The sequence below is a fragment of the Polypterus senegalus genome, chromosome 3 (assembly GCF_016835505.1).
Source record: "Polypterus senegalus isolate Bchr_013 chromosome 3, ASM1683550v1, whole genome shotgun sequence".
NCBI classification, from domain to species: domain Eukaryota; kingdom Metazoa; phylum Chordata; class Cladistia; order Polypteriformes; family Polypteridae; genus Polypterus; species Polypterus senegalus.
The window spans coordinates 179,417,453-179,441,183 of NC_053156.1; the positions used below are offsets into that span (position 1 = coordinate 179,417,453).

Below are 23,731 nucleotides of genomic sequence, written 5' to 3' on the forward strand. Positions count from 1 at the left end.
CAGTGATTCTGTCTGTGGAGAGAACGTCAACCTTGTCGAGAGGTTTACTTACCTTGGCAGCGACATTCATGTCTCTTGTTACTCTTCCTATGAAGTCAGTAGTCAGCCGAATGGCTGGACAAGGCCAAGGAGACACCCACTATCGCTTATTTCTGGAGGGTAGGACTGGACTGTGTGTCTGCCTCGGGGGTTGCCAGCTGGGATCGTGAGGTGTTACGTTGTGTGGTGGTTGTGGCAAGGTGCTGTACCAGTGCAGAAAAGAAAAAAAATAAACCTTTAAAGAAGGCAAACATCAAATTTGTGCTTTGTGCAGCAGTAGAAAACCACTGAAATCTTGCACAAATCAGACCAGATTCTTAGTATCCCAATTAAAGTACCCTGCACATCTGTCCTGTTTCCTCTGTATGAGCATTTATTGTTTTATTATCCCACTACACACAACATAAACATTTAACCCTTAAAACAATCAGTTAGAGATTTTCTTCCACGTTTTGACTGTACTGTAATATGAAACTCTGTTTCACTTGCTCACTCAGAAATGAGTGCCAGCAGTTGCCTAAAGGCTATTACTTTGTGTCATATGGGTGGAGTTTTCCAGCAGTGAATATGTAGGTGTTATAAAAGGTAAATCTGAAAGGTGTTCACTCAGGTTTTCAACAAACAAGAGAAACAACATGAGCCGTACTAACAACAATCATCAAGGTAAGACTTCTATCTAAATGTATTTGTTTCAAACAGTGCAGCACTTTCCTTTTATAAAATGTGCTGGGAGTTAATTTGAATCTTCTGTAACATTTTCTGTGATGGTTTAGTGTATATATTTTCATTCTAAATGCATATCCAGAAACATTTTCTTTTGGGCATATCATTAAGCAAGAAAATGCTTAAAGCTATTTATTTCCTAATTTCTTAAAAACCGTAGTAATTGTTTAGATATTTTGAAATGTATTAGTAAATTAAAAATGTGTTATTATTTTTAGAGATTCAGTAAAAGCTGCTGCTTGAATAGTGGTTAGTGCAGCTGCCTCACAGCACCAACTGACATAGGTTTCAATTTTGGCCTGGTCACTGAATTTGTGCTGCTTGTGTCTTCTCATTATGCCTGTGTGGATTCTCCTACCACATTAAAAAATTGTCTCTGTTAGGTTAATTTGGGACATTCAATTGGCCCATACTAGCAAGCTTGGCAGTATTCTGGGGTGTTCACATGCAGTGAACTGGACCCACACCAGAGTTCTTTCCTTCCTGCTGTGCACCTAATGCTGGAGGGAAATACCTTGGTTGTTCTGCAAGCAAAAACTTGATTAAACAAACTAAAATATGTGAAAAACATGTGAGAGGAAAAATGTGTATTTCTTAGAGCACAACTGAATTCAATTGTAGTTGTAGATACTGCTGCCCTCACATAACTTTAAACCCTTCTTGATTCCTTGCTTGATGTGCCTTCTTTGTGGCGTTTGCAGGTTTTAAGGGAAACATATTGAAAATATGCTGATTGGAGACTACAGATTTGCTCTGTATGACAAATAATGGGAGCATTCCCTGTGACAGACTGATGTCCCATTCAGTGTTTACTGCTGTCCTGATTCTGATGCTGCTAAGTTAAACTTCAGCATACTTGTACCCTCTGTTGGAACATTTTACAACTTTAAATGTCACCGGGGGAAATTTGGCTTTTTACAGAAGCTCTTTAAATAAATAAATAGGAAGCTAATCAGTAAATAAATCAATAAAAATACACATAGACTTTTGTCTGAACACAGTCCAGAATAACTACAAAGCAAGAAAATTAAAAGAAAGAAAACTTCTGACTTGACTGTCACAGTCACAGTGAGACATTATGCAGATGTACTGCTGTTGGTATAAAGGAGCCCCAGTAGTGTTTCTTGACGCACTTCTGCTAAATAAATTGTTGGCTGAAAGTACTCAGTGTTAGAGTGTCAAAAAGAGGATGTGCGCCATTGTTCTTAATGTCACTTAGTTTTGTTTTAATTTCTCTCTGCTGCATACTCCAAAGTGTCCAGAGTGCTTCCTATAAGCGAGCTTGCCCTTTTAATTAGCTTGTTGTTTTCGTAGGAATCTCTTGAAGTGATGTTACCAGCCCAATACACCACAGCATAGAAAATCACATGACAGAATTATAGAAAATATGTCACTTCCCACATCAAAGGAACACAGTCTCTAATGGAAAAGAGCCTGCTCTGCCCTTTCTTATATCTGTGTTTTGAGAACAGTCCAACCAGTCATTATTGTGGCCAACAAAGTACTTGTAGCAGTGGATCACCTCTATATCCACTCCTTGAACAGTGACCTGATATAGGGGATCTTTAGTGCCGCGAAAGTCAATTACCAATTCTTTGGTTTTGCTGAAATTAAGATGCAGACAATTCTCCTTGAACCAAAGAACAAACTCCTCCACCTGACTCCTATACTCTGTCTTGTTGCCTTTATCATTATACCCTATAAATGCAGAATCATCTGAGAATTTCTGGAAATGCCATGACCTGGTGTTATATTTATATTCTGATGTGTACAGTGTAAAGAAAAAAGGAGACATATGGCACATATCAGAAACACAGTCCTTGAGTCTCACAAACTGCAGTCTGCTCAAAAGATAGTCCATTATCCAGCATTTCATTACTGCGTGACAGCACAATGCTTAGTGCTACTGCATTAAAGACTCAGAACACCAAATTCATACCGTGATGGAGTTTAAATGTTCTCTTCATAATTTATTTTCCCATTTCCTACCCAAAGACATGTCATTTGGTTAAATATTAGCTCTATATTGGTTCAGTGTTAGCAGGAAAAAGCTTTTATCCTGTTCTGAGCTTGCTCTTGGTGGGATAGGTGCCTGTGAATCAGTGTTATAGATGTGTAAAATTGTGTTTGAAAAGACATGGAAAAGGCAAATAACCATACATTAAAATAAACGGTTTCAACAATTCTTGCCTCAAAGTGTGCCTTTTATGTGGAACACTTGTAATGTATACAGTAATGTGCCTGTATTAATCTCACAATATGCATATGGGTGACAAATCATTCAAGCTTGCTTCCCTAAAAATGAGCCCATGAGCAAATTGTTATAAGAAAATATTTAACAAAAACAGATTAATTTTAGCTTTGAGAATAATGAATTCTGATTGATTTTGACAACACACTTGTTTACACATTTTACAGAATCGGATTTAATATAAGAGCATTTGTTAAAACTATATATTTATTATAAAATTCTTCTTTGATATACATGTATATTTGTAAGAGCAAAAGCCAGATGTGAACAAAATAATATTTATTTAGCATATGCTTATATTCTCAAATATATAACCAAATTCATTTTAAATGTTGGTAACTGGATTAATTAACTTCTGTACTCTAATTTAGTGTTCAGTTAATAGGTTAAAAACCACAAAGTATTATTCTACAGTCTTTCTGATACTCTGACAATAATGTGAGGTTGTGCTACCGCTTGAATCAACTCACCTGTTATAGTGTTTGGCTTCCTTTACACATAATATATCACATATTCTGGATCAGTATTTACTTTCCAAAATGTATGAGAGAATTTGAGCCAACAAATCAAATAATTAGATTAAAAATATCAGGGATCTGAGTAATTGGATTGCATTGTTTATCATTTCTTTCTCATTGCTCTCTGTTGAATCAGATATAGAATCAGAATCAGAATTCACTTGTTGGCCAGGCACACTTACTGTATGTGTACTTTGAATTTGTCTTGGCAGTATTGATGCAACACACAAGGACAACACAAAATACATAAAAATAAAAATGATACAGCATACAAGGACAACACAAAATATAAAATGATGAAAAGAATTAAATATTTAATAAAAAATGTCAAAGGTGCGCATGTATAATAGATCCTGGGTAGAGACTCAGTCCTGGTTAGTGAGAAAAACTGTGTGTGGAAAGAAAAAACTGTTTATGTGATGTATTGTTTTAGTTTTCATTGCATGAAGTCATTTGCCAGAGGGAAGTCTTTAGAATAGGCAATGTCCTGGGTGAGCCAGGTCAGCAATGATCTTTGCAGCATGTTAACTTACCCTAAACTCATACAAGACTTGAATGGGTGGTAAGTTACAGGCTATGATCTTTTCACAGATGTGTCGCAGATTGGCCTTAGTCTGAGCAGAGGCAGCATCAGACTAGTCAGCTATGGATGAGGTCTGAATTGACTCAATTATGGCTGCATAGAACTAGTCCAAAATTGTTTATGGGAGATTGAATTTCCTCGGCTGGTGCAAAAAGAACATTTTCTGATTGGCTTTCTTCATAATACATGTGATGTTTTCATCCCACATAAGGTTTTGTGACACCACAGTACCCAGAAACTTAAATGACTAACAGCCGATGATGTAGCTATTTCCTCAAATCTACTATCATCTCTTGAGTTTTTTAAATGCTAAGGTGCAGATTATTATGATGGCACCACACTGTCAGATGTTCCACCTCTCATCTGTATATCTCATCTCATTGTTATTTGAAATGAGGCCCATTAGTATGATGTCATCCATAAATTTGGAAAGCCTGTCAGACAAATGACCAGAGGTATAGTCATTTGTATATAGTGAGGAGAATAGTGGAAGAAGGACACCAGTACCAGCATTAAAGGTTAGAGGGTCAGACGTGTGTTTACTAACACTGTTTCCTATCTGTGAGAAAGTGTGTAATCCAATTACAGATTGAGGTGGGAAGGCTGAACTGGGTGAGTTTCTTAACTAGAAGCTCTGGGATGATGATATTGAAATTAGAACTAAAGTCCACTGACAAGATCCTCACCTACGTATGCCCCTGGCCTATCAAGGTGTTGTTAGATAAAGCTTAATCCAAAATTTACTGCATTATCCACAGAGCATTTGGCTCTATATGCAAACTGAAATGGATCTAGAACGTCTTTGCAGCATTTCTGGGGTAAGTTAAATGTGTCTACTGTTCATAATTGCATCTATGTCCTTTTGGCTTTCTCTGTAATTTCTAAGAAAAAAATCCTTAGAACCCTGCAGATTTTTCTTCTCAGTTTGTTGTTAGGAAAGCACCCTAATGTGAGCATTTCATTTCTTAGAAATAGAGAAATGTTACCAGGTTTGTCCATTTAGCTGATTAATCTAGTTGGTAATTGATTTAAGTGTTTACTCTTTACTGGAACACACATCATGATTATTTAAAATTATTCCAGCATCACTAAAAATATCTAATGTCATCAGTTGTAAAAAAAGATATATATGTATATATGAGGGGCCAAACAGGTCAAAATCATGTATTATTGCAGACAGTATTTTGGCTCATATGTTCATTAGCTGTGCCACCTGTCTAAGAGGGGTTAAAATATAAGTAATCAACTTTTTTATTTGATAGATGGGTTGTCCATTTGGTCTGGTATAATAATACATCCCAGATCCCTTTACCTCATGGCGGTCTTATCCTCTTCAGATAGAACTATTTTTGGTGCAGTTTGTCAAAACTGAACATTCTTAGAATTGAAATGTTTTGCTTGAAAAAGTGGTAATGGTCGCTACCGAATTTGTCTGGCTTAGCAGCTCTAGCCTAGTTGTGTCTGAGCTTTGGTTTCCTGAAGTGTGTGTCGATCTATTGTTATTTTCTCCCATCAATTGACGTCCATGCAAAACTACGGTATCAGTTATTAGCATCACAGCTATAAACTGCATTAACGTGTCCTGAGTGGGCGCAAAAAAATTGCTACCACACTGCTGTTGCTGGCATATAATGTCAGGTAGATATGGTCTTTCTTTATTTTTAGACCCTTATTTGGTATTTTTATTATCATTTTTAATATTTTTGACCCTTCTTCTGCATATATTTTGTATTTTTATATTTTTCCACCTAACTTTAGTAATTGGATGGACACACTGACACAGACACTTGTATTTTTATTAAGATAGATGTTACTTGGATGGATGGATGTTAGAGTAAATACAATTCATTTTCAGGCACAGAATATTGTTGTGCATGCTTATAATATTAGAATAATTTTGATGAGAATAGGTCATTCAGTTAAACAAGCTTCTGCTCCTGTTCACCTAGATTCTCCAAAAAAAAGACTCAAGATTTGAAGGTGCCTTAAGTCCTGTGTTCTATCATACTACTTTGTAACTTGCACAAATGAATTCCTGTCTAGTGTGAAATGACAGGGGTACAGGAGATGTGAAATTTCTATAAAACATACCTATGATTGTTTTACGTTAATTTTTATCATTTTTAAATTACATACTTGCATTGCTGGATAGTTTTTCAGGGTGACTTAGTTCACACCCTGAGGCCCTGCTTGAACAGGGGCGTTCAAATATGTGATGAAATGGAAAAAATGCCTAACAACAGATAAATTCAAAGTTTTCACCAACAGTACACACTCGCCGCAGTCTACTATCAAGCACACACCTCTACCCACTTATCTGATTCCACAGACAAAATATCTTTGTTTTTAAAAGTTTAGTTGTTTCATAGTAAAACAGTTCACACAAAAAAGAAAATTAAAATAGCAAAAAAGTGAAAAAATTCATGTTAAGAAAAGCTCAGATCTAAGCTTAATCTTGTTACATCTCAAATCGTTACTATTTACTTAACATTACTGAACCATTTCAAAACGGTCAGAAAGCTGTATGCTTATCCCATCTCTGAGTAGAAAATGGGTCTTTTAAGTCCCTATGTACTGGGACCTGTTCTAAGCACAACAGAGCTTATTATCACACTGTTTCTCAGTTATAGTAAGAAGGTTCTATCTCTTACTAACTTATAGGGGGAAAAGATCATACCATTGTCTATGACTATGGAAGAAATGTATTTTCTATTCAAATAAGCAAACATTAATATGAGTTTAATTCAAAACTTTAACTTTCTAAGATTGGCTCTTACAATACCAAATGGCATATAACAGAGACATATGCATTGCATGTCTCACTGCAAATGTTAACGTTGAGGTCTACATTAATTACAGTACTTAGATTTCAACCCATCTTAGATGGATAACACAGAATATTCAAAGATAATAAAAATCTGCCAACCCGAAACAAATAGGATTGGATGCAAATGTAAAATGAATAAAGAATTTTTATTTGTGGGAAACTATTCTTGGTCAAACAGTTCAAAATGTACTGCAGATACCTTCAAATTTAAAGGAACATTTTTTGAGATGTCTTGAATTGAGTTTCACATATCTGGAAAGTTGAAAAGCACTTTAAGACCAAAATATAATGTTGAGATATCTCTAAATATTAATTTAGCTTGCCATAATAAAGGAATCAGCTAGATAATATGTAGTGACTGCTTCAGGTTTTAGGTTTAGGTTTTAGGTAGACTTTATTATCCCAGAAGGAAAGGTGTTTGCAGCAGGAAAATACAAAAATAGAAGATATGGTTACATTGATCCATTAGATAATCAAAGGCACAACATTTGACAACCAATGTTATTGCATACTCAGGATCAATACAAAGAAGCATAATTACTATCAACAGTACACAAAATAATAATGCAAAATTTAACATTTAGCAGAATCCCGACAAGTAACAGAACTTAAAATGCTTATAGCCCTAGGAATAAAAGAGATCTTAAATTAAATCTGTTGCACTTTACCTTTGGAAAACTAAATTTTGAGCAAAGAGGATGACTACTGTCTGACAGAATTGAGTTGGCTTTCTTTCTAAACTATTTGCAATACATTTCAATAATAAAGGTCTGCTGTGAACCAATAATTTTACTGCAATTTGTATAATGTTGTTAAGATGATTTATATTCTTATTGCTGAGGTTGCTAAATCGACATATAAAAGCTAATGTAACAACAGATTCAATAAAGGAGTTGTAAAAAAGTGTCATCATGGTTTTATCGACTTTAGAACAGTTGAGTTTCCTAAGAAAGAAAAGTCGTGACTCCCCTTGTTTTACAGATTTGTGCTGTGCTAAGATCAGTTTGTTAACAATTATTGTTCCCAGATATTTGTATTGCTCCACCAGAGCACCTGAAATCTACAACCATATCTTTTGTCTTAGAAATATTTAGTTGTAAATTGGAGTGATCACACCATTGTACAAATTAATTGACAATAAGTCCATGGCTGTCTTCCTGATCTTGTAGAAGACTAACAATGACAGAGTACAATGGATGTGATGTGAGTAAAAAGTGTTCTGGGGCAGGGTGGTCAACATGTTTTGCATGATGAGGTTGCAGTGTCCCAAAGAGAAGAAATAAGCCAATTATTAATAGAGCTTAGTACTATATATAATACAATGTTGAAAAAGAAAAAAGACTTGGCATGGCCTAGTTTATATGTTTACTAATAAGTTTAAAAAGTCTCAATTGTTCATTCACTTTTTGTGTTTTTGCTAGAAACATATACAATGCCTTCTACTGGTATATGTCAAAAAATGCTGAAGAATCGACAGATTGAAGATGGAGTGGGGACTATTGCCAAACCCATGAAGTTTTTTGACCAGGATTTTCATGCACTGAGAGATGCATGTCTCTTGCAAAATACAAGATTTGTGGATAAGACTTTCCCTCCTGTAATGGAAACAATTGGGCCTGGTCTGGTAACACCAGAAGAAATGAGAAGAATAGAGTGGGTTAGACCAATCGTAAGTTTATTTCAGACTATTTATCATTTTACAGTGTTTCTTGATTGTTCTTTATTTCTGTTCTTCTGTTCTTTGTCTAAAATAAACACTTTGTAGCACAATCCTTTAATCCCCATTAAATACAACATGCACCATTACAAAGCAAATAAAAATGAAATGTAGTAAATCAAATACAGCAAACTGAGCAGTAAAACTAAAAACAAAAATGCATTCATCAGAGAAACCAGGAGAAGCTTGGAAAACATCAGACAAGAAATATCAAAAGGATCTACATGAAAATTATTTTTACAGAAGAATATGATTTTAAAAATTTACAAAATGAGGCTTCTGTCATTGAAAAACTTGTGGAATAATCAGATCATTGGAAAAAACTCCTGAGGATCTTACATGTAAGATTTAGTGGTATCAGCAACTCTAATGACAACTCTGATGTGATCTCTAGGAAAAATACAATAAGACTATTTTTTTTTGTCAGTTGCAAAGGGCATATGTTTGGGCTTGAATGTTTTCCATTGTTTGAGTTATGATAATCTTCCCTAACAGTGACAGGATGATCCATGACTGCATTAGGGTGTTGCATTACAATTATGCTGCAAGTGCTGACTGTGGATTATTTTTCAGGATTGCTTTTTGAGTTTCAAAGTCTGTCTCCATTTTTGGATTCACAATTGGTTATTTAGTGGTAATTGTGAATCCCCTCTAATACCCAGCACTCAAGAGTTTCTAATTTATATCCTTGAGGGTCACGAAGGCTATAGTTTTTGTTCCAATTACTTTTTATATTTGTAACCAATTATGGATGGTACTAGAGCATTTACACTTATTACATTATTTTATGTCATGTGCTTTTTAAGATTCAGATTCCCTTAACCAGCACTAAAACAATAATGAAATGAAAAATAATTCATACCTTTGTGTCCATCATATAAAATATGTTTCATTAAAATATTTGAAAAGCAAAAATTGAATTTTCTTAGAAATACTGGTCTATGTGGATATATTGTGATGTTGCACTGAAAATGAAATGAAAATGAAAATGTGCTATATTGTTGCCCTCAAATAAAAATGAAACAAAAAAACAGTAATTTTGGAAATGTCCAAGGCTGCAGAATGGGCACACTAAAAAGTCAGACAATTAACATGATTCATTCACTAAAAATGGCTGGAGAGAAAATAATGGACCCCAGAGTCTGAAAAACCTAAGTTAGCAGACCATTTGTTTGTATAATCAGCTATGAAAGTGGCTCCAGCATGGAATATTACAACATCCTTGACATAGCCTGAGACAGGTTGTTAGGTGTCTGGGTATTGGGGATAATCAATCAATCAACATTTATTTATATAGCACATATTCATACAAAAAAAATGTAGCTCAAAGTGCTTTACAAAATGAATAGAGTAATAGAAGACACAATAAAAGATAAACATAAGTCAACATTAATTAACATAGAATAAGAGTAAGGTCCGATGGCCAGGGTGGACAGAAAAACAAAAAACTCCAAAGCTGGAGAAAAAATAAAATCTGTAGGGTTCCAGACCAAGAGACCGCCCAGTCCCCTCTGGGCATTCTACCTAACATAAATCATCATATTTTCATGGAAGGACCTGATGATGATGGTCACGTAGACTTCTGGCTTTCAGTCCATCATTGTTGGAGCATCATGATGCTTTGAGTAGGTGGTGGTGGCGCAGGCCGCCACCACAAAGAAACCGGAAAAAGAAACAGAAGAGAGAGTAGGGGTCAGTACGGATTTTAGAGCCACCATGAATAGTTATTATGAAGAATTGAACATACAGAGTATCAGGATTATGTTAAAGTGAAGTTATAAAAGGCCATGTTAAAGTAATGTGTTTTCAGCAGTTTTTTTAAAGTGCTCTACTGTATTTGCCTGGCGAATTCCTATTGGCAGGCTATTCCAGATTTTAGGTGCATAACAGCAGAAGGCCGCCTCACCACTTCTTTTAAGTTTAGCTTTTGGAATTATAAGGAGACACTCATTTGAAGATCTAAGGTTACGATTTGGAATATAACGTGTCAGGCATTCCGATATATAAGATGGAGCGAGATTATTTAAGGCTTTATAAACCATAAGCAGTATTTTAAAGTCAATCCTGAATGACACAGGCAACCAGTGTAGTGACATCAAAACTGGAGAAATGTGTTCGGATTTTCTTTTCCCAGTTAGGATTCTAGCAGCTGCATTCTGCACTCGTTGCAAATGATTTATGTCTTTTTGGGTAGTCCTGAGAGGAGTGCGTTACAGTAATCTAGTCTACTGAAAACAAAAGCGTGAATTAATTTCTCAGCATCTTTCAATGATATAAGAGGTCTAACTTTAGCTATGTTTCTTAAGTGAAAAATGCTGTCCTAGTGGTCTGATGAATATGCGATTTAAAATTCAGATTACAGTCAACGGTTACCCCTAAATTTTTTACTTCCGTCTTAACTTTTAATCCTAGTGCATTAAGTTTATTTCTGATAACCTCGCTGAATCCATTATTGCCAATTACCAAAATTTCAGTTTTCTCTTTATTTAGTTTGAGAAAATTACTATTCATCCATTCAGAAATACCAGTAAGACATTGTGTTAGTGTATCGAAAGAGTCGGAGTCATCAGGTGCTATAGATAAGTACAGCTGTGTGTCATCAGCATAGCTGTGGTAGCTCACATTGTAACCTGAGATAATCTGACCTAACGGAAGCATATAGATTGAGAATAACAGCGGACCCAGGATAGAGCCTTGTGGAACACCATATCGGATATCATGTGTCTTTGAGATTTGATTACCACAACTCACAAAGAATTTTCTCCCTGCCAGGTAGGATTCAAACCAATTTAAGACACTGCCAGAGAGGCCCACCCATTGACTAAGGCGATTTCTAAGAATATTATGATCAATGGTGTCAAATGCAGCACTCAGATCTAAGAGGATGAGAACAGATAAATGGCCTCTGTCTGCATTTACCCAAGTCATTTACTACTTTAACAAGTGCAGTTTCTGTACTGTGATTTGTTCTGAAGCCTGACTGAAAAGTATCAAGAATAGCATGTTTATTTAGGTGGTCATTTAACTGCATAATGACTGCCTTCTCTAAAATTTTACTTAAGAAGGGCAGGTTAGAAATGGGTCTAAAATTTTCAAAGGCAGAGGGTCAAGATTATGTTTCTTAAGAAGGGGTTTAACTACAGCAGTCTTAAGACAGTCTGGAAAGACCCCGTATCTAATGACAATTTACTATGTCCAGAATATTGTCAATTAGACGCCTGATATTTCTTTGAAAAACCTGGTTGGTATTGGGTCAAGGACGCAGGTGGAGGTTTCAGTTGAGAGATTATACTATGTAATTCAGGTAAATCTATCCTGGTGAAAGCATTTAATTTGTTTATAACGGAGTACCGGGCTTTGGAGGTTCTGCAGTGTTGGGGAGATATACTATGTTATCTCTAATATCATTAATTTTTTGAGTGAAAAATACAGCAATGTTCTCACAGGTTTCACTGGAAGTATTCTGGGGCATTCCTTTGTGTTACCTGGGTTTAACAGACGGTCAATTGTTGAAAATAAGACTCTGGGATTACTAGCATTGTTATTTATAATATTAGAGAAATAGCAGCCTCTCAAGACGGACAGTGTTATTGTATTCTGTTATTTTAACTTTTAATATTTCATAGTGGATAGTTAGTTTAGTTTTCCTCCATTTACGCTCAGCTCTACGACATGTTCTTTTAAATCAGACACTCTTTGGGTCTTCCATGGAATAACAGTACTAGAGGATTTTTAACTGTCTTTTCAGGTGCAACTATGTCAACAGCAGTTCTTACTTTAGAATTAAAGTTTTCCACTTTACTATTTACATTATCCTCGCTATTATAGCTGGCATTATAAACGGACTGATTGCTTAGAATAGTTGTAAGCTTTAAAGCTGCTGATGAGTCAAAGAAGCGTTTTTTAACAAAATGCTTCTCATGAGCGTTTTCTATCTTTATTTCTATATTAAATAGTAGAAGGAAATGGTCTGATAGACCGATATCAGTGACCTGCTTTATATCAACTTTAAGTCCTTTAGTAATCACTAAGTCTAACGTATGACCTGCTTTATGTGTAGGCTGATTTACGAGCTGCCTCAAATCAAAAGAGTCCAGGAGGTTCATGAATTCCTTTACCTTTTGGTCACACTGATTGTCGACATGAAAGTTAAAGTCGCCGACTATTAAGAGTGCATCATAGTTTGTAACTAAAATTGACATTAAGTCAGAGAATTCCTCAAGGAAAGACGCGTTATATTTAGGAGGTCTATACACGGATAATACGAGAACGTGAGAATCTCCATGAATAACAACGGCGAGATACTCAAAGGACTTAAATTTACCAAAACTAACATCTTTACATTTTAATCGCTCGAGTAAATGTTTGCCAAACCGCCCCTTTTCCCTGGCGGTCGGCACGAGTAAAACTGTAATCCGGAGGCGCAGATTCGATTAAAACTGCCGCCCCATTGGAATTAAGCCATGTTTCATTTAGCGCAATAAAATCAATGTTTCTATCACTAATAAGATCGTTTATAAAAAATGTCTAACAGGCTGCTGTCGATAGGGTGATAGGAGACCAAACACATAAACTGAGTGTCACACAAGTACAGCTATGTCTACTTTCACAAAATTCTGAATTTGCATTATTATTTATATAATTTTAAATATAGGCTTCATGGTGTTTCATTAATTTTATTGGGAAATCATAATGATAGGGTCAACATCACAAAAAACACACATTACTCCAAAAACTATTGAGTGTATATATTCATGAATTTTTGCTATTTTGGTAGAGTTAACCCAACTTAACATTTAGAGTTTATTAAGTTTCACAAGTCACACCATGAATAGGGTTTCAACGGATGAAACAACACAAAAATGTACCGTTTTGCCAGGGTTACTTGATGTATTAATTATTTTATTTTATTTTTTATTAATTTTATTGCAATCCATACAAAGCAATCAAGTTTTTACAAAAAGAAAAATTGAGTTAAGAACAGATCAATCCCCACCCCTAAGAGAGAGAGCAAGCCAAATGGCGTAAAATTTAAGGCCTGTAAACATACCTAAATTAATAAATTCTCTGTGCTTTATGAACTTATTTTAAAATATTACTGATTAGATTCTGTCATGTTTTGAAAAAAATCTGTACGGATCCTCTGAGTATTTGATTTTTTCCAATTTCAAATAATATAACACATCGGTTTCCCACTGACTTAAAAGAGGAGAGTTTGGGTTCTTCCAGTTTATCAGAATAAGTCTGCGTGCCAACAGTGTAGTGAATGCAATCACAATTTGTTTGTCCTTCTCCACTTTAAGACCCTCTGGAAGAACCCCAAACACAGCTGTTAATGGGTTAGGAGGGATTGTGAGTCCAAGGCTGTCTGAGAGGTAATTAAAAATTTTTGTCCAGAATAATGTTAATTTGGAGCAGGCCCAGAACATGTGACCCAGTGAGGCTGGGACTTGGTTGCAACGTTCGCAGGTTGGATCTTGCCCTGGAAACATTTTGAAGAGTTTTAGTTGAGACAGATGTGCTCGATGTATAATTTTAAGCTGTATAATTGTATGCTTTGCACATATGGAGCTCGAGTGAATTCTCTGCATTGCTACTTTCCACTCCTTTTCTGATATATTAATTGAGAGATCTTTTTCCCAGTGTCCTCTTGGATCTTTGAAAGGGAGGGATTGTAAAATGATTTTATATATTGTAGAAATTGTGTCTAAATCCTTGAGATTGAGCAATATTTTTTCCAGCATGGATGAGGGTGCAAGATGAGGAAAATCTGGAAGGTTCTGTTTAACAAATTTCCTGATTTGAAGATAGTGAAAGAAATGTGTAGCTGGAATGTTAAATTTGGAATGCAAAAACGTTGTCTATATAAAGATCTCTAAGCAAGTTAATTCCAAATTTTTTCCAGATATTAAAAACTGCATATGTTTGTGAAGGTTGAAAGAGGTGGTTCTCTTGCAGAGGTGCCACAGATAGAAGCTTCTCCGACTTAAAATGCTTTCTACATTGGTTCCAGTTTCTAAGTGAGTGGAACACAATTGGGTTATTTGTATATTGCCGATAACGTTTGTTTATTGGAGCGCAGAGCAAGGAATACAAAGAAGTACTGCAGGATTTTGCTTCTATTGCGGTCCAAGCCTGAGTATGTTCTTCTATTTGTGTCCAGGTTCTTATCGCCTGTATATTTGCTGCCCAGTAATAAAACTGGAAGTTAGGTAGAGCCATGCCGCCTTGGGCCTTTTGTCTTTGTAGGGTTGCTCTTTTGATGTGTGGATGTTTTGAATTCCAAATAAATGAGGTTATTGTTGAATCTAATTGCCTAAAGAATGATTTATTAATGTATATTGGAATGTTTAGAAATAAAAAAGGAGTTTAGGAAGAATATTCATCTTAACAGTGTTAATTCTTCCAGCTAGTGTGAGATGAAGGGTTGACCATCTATGCAAGTCTTGTTTAATTTTTTCCATGCAGACGGCGGAATTTTGTTGATAAAGAGCTTTATGTTTACTTGTGATGTTTACCCCTAGGTATTTAAACTGTTCTGCAATGATAAAAGGTAGGGTGTCTAATCCAATATTATATGCTTGAGAATTCACTGGAAACTGACTGCAGGCACAGAATTTTCTGGCTCCGAAAAATACAGTACCATATCATCTGCATATAATGAGATTTTCTGTTCCAGTCCTTCTCTGATAATCCCCTTTATCTGATCAGTATTTCGACAATGTATTGCCAGTGGTTCAATGGCAATCACAAACAGCAGCGGTGACAAGGGGCATCCTTGTCTAGTGCCACGTTCTAGTTTAAAGTAGTCTGAGCAAATGTTGTTGATGCAAACTGAAGCTTCTGGGTTAGTATAGAGTAATTTAATCAATGCACAAATGTTCGGGCCAAACCCAAACTTCTCCAATGTAGTAAAATGGTATTTCCATTCAATCATGTCGAATGCTTTTTCTGCATCCAATGATAATAATATTTCTGGGATGTTTGATTGAGTTGGTGAGTATATAATACATTAAACAGGCATTGAAGATTTGAAGATAAGTGCCGGCCCCTAATAAATCCAGTTTGGTCTTGTGATATTACCGAGGGGAGCACTTTCTCCATCCTTCTAGCAATGATTTTAGAGAGTATTTTAACGTCGTTATTCAGAAGTGAAATTGGTCTGTATGATGCACATTGTAATAAGTCCTTATTTTGTTTTGGAAAAATGGTGATTAGTGTTTGGCGAAAGGTTTGAGGAAGAGATTGGTTATCTCTGGCTTCTGTAAATGTTGCTAATAGGAGGGGAGCTAGCTGAGCGGAGAATTTCTTGTAAAATTCTGCAGGGTAGCCATCAGTGCCTGCTGCATTCCCGCCTTGGAGTGACTTTATAGCATCTAGTATTTCTGATAACGCCAGAGGTTTATCAAGTTCCTCCACACTAAAAGTGTCTATTTGTGGCATCTGTAATGTATCCAGAAATGCATTAGATTGTGTATTGTCTTCTTTAAACTCAGTAGTATATAGGGATTTATAGTAGTTTCTGAAAGTGTGCATTATATTTTTGTGTTTGACGATTTTATCTCCGTTCGTGTTGGTGATTACAAAGATTGCGTTGCGCACTTCTTGCTTGTGAATTTGTTGAGCTAAAAGCTTATTAGCTTTCTCTGCATGTTCATAGTAATGATGTCTGGATTTGTAGATTAGTTGTTCAGTTTCTTTAGTTGTCAAGAGGTTTAATTCCGAATGTAGAGCCTGCCTTCTTCTATGTAGAGTCTCGCTTGGTAGTCTGGCATGTTTTTCATCTATTTTAGCAATTTCGATTTTTATCTCTGCTACTTTCTTGGCTTTGGATTTATTTCTGTGGGAAAGATATGAGATAATCTGTCCTCTTAAGAAGGCCTTAAGAGTTTCCCAGAGAATTCCTGCAGTTATCTCGGGGGATGTATTTGTCTCTAGAAAGAATTTGATTTGTTTGGATATAAATTCCGTACAATTCTCGTGAGCTAATAGAAGCGGGTTGAGGTGCCATCTGCGGGGTGAGTGTATGGGGCTTAGTAATTTTAGCTCCAAGATCATAGGTGCATGGTCAGAAATAACAATAGCATCGTATTTGCAAGATTTAATCTTAGGCAAGAAGTTTTTATGATGTATTAATTATTGAATTATTTAACCATATAAGCCATCTAGGTTATTAATGTGGAATTGAACATCTATTTGTGAAACCACAGTAAACAATCAAATATGAAGAAGTAGCATTCATGGTCCCAACCCAGCAATGAGTTACTGCAATCCAATGTCCAGTCCAATCACTAGCAAAAAGAACAAAATCTTGACTCATGAGAGCAGAGAAATCGATAGTTATCAGAGAGGTGGTGTAAATGATGAATGGGACACTTACATTTTAGCCATCGGTGACAAAAAAGATTTAACATTTAAAAACCAAATAAATATTTACTTTCTTACATTAACCTATTTTACAAATATACCCAGGCAATGGCAGGTACTTGGGCTAGTTACATAATAGTCCCCACCCTGCATCTTATAGCCTCATTCTGGTCAGAATAAGTGTAATTACTATCACATTTTAAACACCATATTGTATCATGTCAATTCTCAGATTCTGTTATCTTGTTTTGGTGACTTTGACCCATTGCTATCATGTGACTTTCAATGACACATGATGGTACATAATATCATCAGGCCTCCACTATAAAACTGATGTGTAAGTCTTCAGTAAATTCTTTTGGTGCATCAAAGAAATGCTAAAAGAAGGTATTTCTAATATTGTTATGATCAAAAAACACAAGCTACTTAAGGTTTGCATTTAATTTAAAAATCTTTTGTTATTTTGACTTTGAATTTATTTTTGTCTCTTTTGGTTTTGATATTTTATTTTATTTGATCTTCTGATTTTAATATTTGCCTGCACACTGACAATGATTTTGTATTTTTTTTTTTGTATATTTTTATTTCCTCATCCTTCTCTTCACAATAATTGATAACATTACAAGTTGTCTATAACAACAGGCAGTCCATTATAGTTGCTCTGAAGCAAAATGTGCAAAATAAAAAAGAAAAAGATAAAAGTGAATGCAATAACAAATCCAAAAAATAATAAATAAAAATATATAAGCAAATTGAAAATGTTGGATTAATAGCAGTAAACTAAAAGATTGTAAACCGAAGTGCACATCATTCATATCAAACAGTTGGAATATAACATACAAAATTGCCATGAGTACCAAATTAAAAATAAATAGTTTCATTCTGAAGTCACTTTCAACTTATTGCTTAGTAAATAAAAAAGGTTTTAGGAGTGAATATATTTACTATTTATATACAAAAGAACATTTTTTTGAATTTATGAATATTGTAATGCCATAATATAGGCAACTCCTGAATTATTGGTGATTTCAGGGAATCTTTTAACTGTAACAGTTAGGTTAGGTGCACCAAAAGTTAAAAATGGGAAAGATAAACCATTTTCTATTGTATAAACCAGAGTATTTGCTTTATTTTTGGGAACTTAAATTAATGTTGGCATGCTCAAATAACAGGTACCATGATGGCATGGTGGGCACTGCTGCTCCCTCATGCTTTGGCATGTAAATTCATACCCATGCTCACAGTGTTCCAACTGAGAGTATGCATGAATAAAGTATGAAAAATATTTGTAGAAATTTTATTTGTTTTTAACTACTGTTGGTATCATTATACATTATGCCTAGACAGCACCATGACCTGAGCTTCAACTTCAAAATATCATTAGCATGTTAAGCATTACTGAATTTATTATCAAACCTGTTTATCTAGTTTATGGTTGCAGAGGCTAAAATCTATCTGGGCATCATCATTTGCTAAGTAGTAACCAACAATGAATGTGTGTGACAGTCCATCACAACACTCAATCATACACACATTTACACTCACTAATACAAAGCCAATTTCTGTCACCAATTAATGCGCACATCTTTGGGACTGAACATCACACAGACAATGCCAGAGCTAGGATTCAAAGTCACATCAGTCATTACTGCACAATGTTGCCACAATTCAATGAAAATAAAAGCAAATTTTGAGATAAATAAGATGTGAAGGGTTGACCAGCTAGCTAGGTATTTTGAGGAGAAAGGGCATCATCAAGCTTTGAGGCATCTGTGCTAAGCAATATACCAAAATGTCAGCACCAAACAAATATTCTATGGATAACATAACAGTCACAAATCTAATTAGTGTAATTCGGGGTCACAAAGGGGCTGGAGTTTACCTGAGCAGCACGAGCCAAAAAAAAAACATCAATACATTGTATCATAAGGAAGAATACTGTCTTATAATATTACAATTTTTGGATATTTCTATTTCTTCCCCAATGGGCAATACTGCCTCCTTACAGATCTATCGTCATGGGTTTGAATTCCTTACCAAGTCGTTGTCTATCTTGTGCGTACACATTGTCTTCATGTCTTTGTAGGATTTCCTCCAGATGCATTGGTGTTCCTTCCTGCTTGTTAGTAATTAATTAATTCATTCATTACATTTATATAGCTCTTTTCTCAGTACTCAAAGTGCTATCCACACAGGGAGGAACCGGGAAGCGAACCCACAATCTTCCACAGTCTCCTTACTTAAGTTATTTGCCAATTTATAACTGGCCTGGTGGGTGTGTGTATTTAGCTCCATCCACATCTGCCTTTTGTAATCAACAGTACACTATTGTCCAGGCTAGTATCCATGATTTTGCTGTGTTATCACTGCTGGTGCTAATGTCTCTGATCAATGCAAGGTTCTGCTCTAAGGCCAGGACTTACACCTTGCTCAAATTTATTGAAACATCTCGCAATTGAGCACTAGATAAAGATGAAAAACAGAACTGGATGACTCAGTAACAGCTAACCAGAGGGATTGTTACAGTTTTAATGATGCAATACCAGGAACTTCAAAAGGTGAACATGAAGCTGAAATAAATGGTGTACACATGATTAACTATTGCATTTGATAAACAGGTTTCAAAGGTTATTTCTCACATTTTTCAAAAGCAACTGTAAAACACCCACTTTTCCTGTACTTAAATGTGTTACTGTTTCTTTGTCTTGAAATAGTAAAAAGTTATTTTGACTAAAATGTATGAATTTTTAAAATATATATTACACTACATATTTTATTTCAAATTTGTAGCTATCAAGTTATATCTTTTATTCCCTTTTTTATAGATACTGCACCCTGATCCTCACTTAATAGTGAAAACAACAAGCAGATTTGATATTGCCCAAGGATCAGTTGGTAAGTAATTTATTATGGCTTAAATCAATGTGTTTGTATTATAACAGGGGCTCACTCAATAAAGGAAATGCACACAGTGTACGGGTATTCCACATTGGATTTATTTGCTATAAGACTGGTCCCAGTACTACATCCTTGGATTCTTCATATGGTTTAATGAAGTCAGTGCAAGCAATGAACAAAGTTTAAGAGCAGCCTACCAGACTTCTTACATTACACTCCAAAAAGGTATCATTATTATTATAGCTTTTGAAAAATTATTCTAGCCAGTCTGTGTTTTGTATTCAGCTCCTCGTGTGGTTGATCCCACAAGAGGCAAATAAAACACCCTTTAAGAGCAGAGTTCTTCCTCTGTCTGCAGTCAAACATAAACTGATTTCTCCCCTTCTAGTTATGTATTTTACTCTAGGTAAACAAAAAGCTAAACATTTTTGGGCCTGGACAGTATATGGTGACACCATGTAGGAAAAACTTGGGTTGCAGCTGGAAGAGGTGTTGGTGAGGTCTTCAGGGGGTGATTACCCTGTGGTCTGTGTATGGATCCTGAAGCCCTAGTCCAGTGATGGTGATACTGTGCCTTAAAATTTGACTGTCTTTCAGATGATAAGTAAAGCTGATTTCCTGACTCTCTGTGGCCATAAAAGATTCCTTGGAAAAGAGTAGAGTTTTCTCCAATGCTGTGACTAAATTACCCACCATGGCCTGGTCATTCTGGTGCCCTAATCATCCTCTGTCCTTTATTGACTAACTTTCTCTTACTCACCCCATCACCACCTAATAGCTAAGGTGAGTGGTGAGTGTACTGGCACATACATGGCTGCCAATGCATCATCCAAGTAGATGCTAAACATTGGTGCTAGCTGAAGGTGCTCCTTGCCATATATTTTAATCACATTGAGTAGGTTAGAAAAGTGCTATATAAATGTAATAAGTTAATTAATAAATCTCAATTGATAAATCTTTATGAAAAATACTGATGCACTTGAAAAGATAAATATTATTAACCTTTTTAAAATGTGTTCCTAACTAAAAATAAATTTCACAAAATAATTTAGCAATAACTGCATGGGCAACGTTCCAAATAAAGGACTGAATATTGGGGAAAAATTCAGAACAAAACCAACACCAACTCAGAACATGGACAATCTGTGACAATGCATTTATTTCTGAATCAAAGGACTAGGTATAAGTTGTTACCAATGTGCCAACCAGAATGAGCATATGAGTTTTGATTTGTGGTCTATCCATATTGATCAACGTATAATCATTAATTAATCTTTGACACTTCCTATAAACATATCTCGTGTTAGATACCTATATTTTACTGACAGATCTAAACAACTGCCAGCAGTATATGTTAGTATTATGTAGGAATGTGATTACTTTAAAATAAGTGCCCATGATGCACTCACAAATATAGAGGGAAAACCATGTGGCCAGGTCCACTCATGCCTTTTTCTGTAAAATATCTCTACCTGCACAACTCACAGATGCAGAACATTAGACAATAAGTAGGTTTACTGTATATTACAATGATACGGCAATTTAAGTAGGTAAAGTTTTAGAAGTTTTCTAACTAAAGCTATTCTGAGGTATTTAGATAGTTTAAAGCAGTGGCATGGTTGGGACAGGCTTCAGAGGCTAAAGCCCTAATTATTTGCACCTAGCATCTGATTTTTTTTGTCAGTTGTATATATATAAACTGCTCAAAAAAATTAAAGGAACACTTTGAAAACACATCAGATCTCAATGGGAAAAAGAAATCCTCCTGGATATCTATACTGATATAGACTGGGTAATGTGTTAGGAACGAAAGGATGCCACATCGTTTGATGGAAATGAAAATGATCAACCTACAGAGCCCTGAATTCAAAGACGCCCCAAAAATCAAAGTGAAAAAATTATGTGGCAGGCTAGTCCATTTTGCCAAAATTTAATTGCAGCAATTCAAAATTGTACGCAGCACTTTGTATGGCCCCTGTGTTCTTGTATACATGCCTGACAACATCGGTGCATGCTTCTAATGAGATGACAGATGGTGTTGTGGGGGATCTCCTCCCTGATCTGGACCAGGGCATCACTGAGCTCCTGGACAGTCTGAGGTGCAACCTGGTGGCATTGGATGGACCAAAACATAATGTCCCAGAGGTGTTCTATTGGATTTAGGTCAGGAAAGTGTGGTGGCCAGTCAATGGTATCAATTCCTTCATCCTCCAGGAACTGCCTGCATACTCTCACCACATGAGGCCAGGAATTGTCGTGCACCAGGAGCCACTGTACCAGCATAGAGTCTGACAATGGGTCCAAGGATTTCATCCTGATACCTAATGGCAGCCAAGGTGCCTTTGTCAAGCCTGTAGCGGTCTGTGTGACCCTCCATGGATATCATTAACCCACCACCAAACTGCTCATACTGAATGATGTTACAGGCAGCATAATGTTCTCCATGGCTTCTCCAGATCCTTTCACTTCTGTCACGTGCTCAGGGTGAACCTGCTCTCATCTGTAAAAAGCACAGGGCACCAGTGGTGCATCTGCCAATTCTGGTATTCTATGGTGAATGCCAATCGAGCTGCATGCTGCTGGGCAGTGAGCTCAGGGCCCTTTAGAGGACATGGGGCCCTTGGGTCACCCTCATGAAGTCTTTCTGGTTGTTTGGTCAGAGACATTCACACCAGTGGCCTGCTGGAGGTCATTTTGTAGGGCTCTGGCAGTGCTCATCCTGTTCCTCCTTGCCCAAAGGAGCAGATACTGGTCCTGCTGATGGGTTATGGACCTTCTATGGCCCTCTCCAGCTCTCCTAGAGTAACTGCTTGTCTCCTAGAATCTCCTCCATGCCCTTGAGACTGTGCAGGGAGACACAGCAAACCTTCTGGCAATGACACGTATTGATGTGCCATCCTGGAGAAGTTGGACTACCTGTGCAACCTCTGTAGGGTCCAGGTATCGCCTCATGCTACCAGTAGTGACACTGACTGTAGCCAAATGCAAAACTAGTGAAGAAACAGTCAGAAAAGATGAGGAGGGAAAAATGTCAGTGGCCTCCACCTGTTAAACCATTCCTGTTTTGGGGGTCATCTCATTGTTGCCCCTCTAGTGCATCTGTTGTTAATTTCATTAACACCACAGCAGCTGAAACTGATTAACAACCCCCTCTGCTACTTAACTGACCAGATTAATATCCCATAAGTTTCATTGACTTTATGCTATACTCTGATTAAAAAGTGTTCCTTTAATTCTTTTGAGCAGTATATATATCTATATATATGATTCACTAAGTTGCCCGACCATGGGATACACATGACAGAGCCACGCCCACCAATTCACATAGCCCCGCCCACCAACTCTAAGACCATGGGATACGCACGACAGAGCCCCGCCCGCCAACTCTAACCCTCCTCCCACGTCATGAGATAAGCACGACAGAGCCCCGCCCACCAACTCTAATCCTCCTTCCACGTCCACCCTCGCTCTCGAGGCATGCGTACTGCCTGCTCATGTGCCCGCACACAACACCTCACCAAACACAGCCTCAGATGCTTTCGTCTCTGCTACAGTCCATCTGAACCTCTGAGCCACGTTGACCGGCTGTCTATATATATAATTCACTGAGTCGCCCGACCATGAGATACGCATGACAGAGCCCCGCCCGCCAACTCTAATCCTCCTTCCCTGTCCACCCTCGCTCTCAAGGCATGCGTATTCCCTGCTCATGTGCCCGCACGCCAAATAGTCTTACTCCCACTGGCATGCCTCCGCATAAACTCAAAATTAAAATTGGTTCAGTCATCATGCTTCTCAGAAACCTCCT

The 23,731-nt window shown here is 36.5% G+C and overlaps 1 protein-coding gene across 1 annotated transcript in view; it reads left to right on the forward strand.

Moving 5' to 3' along the window:
- The first annotated feature begins 623 nt into the window (after window positions 1–623).
- Window positions 624–23,731, forward strand: part of LOC120525719 (calpain-1 catalytic subunit-like) — a 119,952-nt gene continuing 96,844 nt past the window's right edge. The window contains exons 1-3 of the mRNA XM_039748256.1: window positions 624–702; window positions 8,363–8,610; window positions 19,851–19,920. Of these exons, the coding sequence (XP_039604190.1) occupies window positions 675–702; window positions 8,363–8,610; window positions 19,851–19,920 (346 nt within the window). The 5' untranslated portion in view covers window positions 624–674. The remainder of the gene's footprint in view (window positions 703–8,362; window positions 8,611–19,850; window positions 19,921–23,731) is intronic.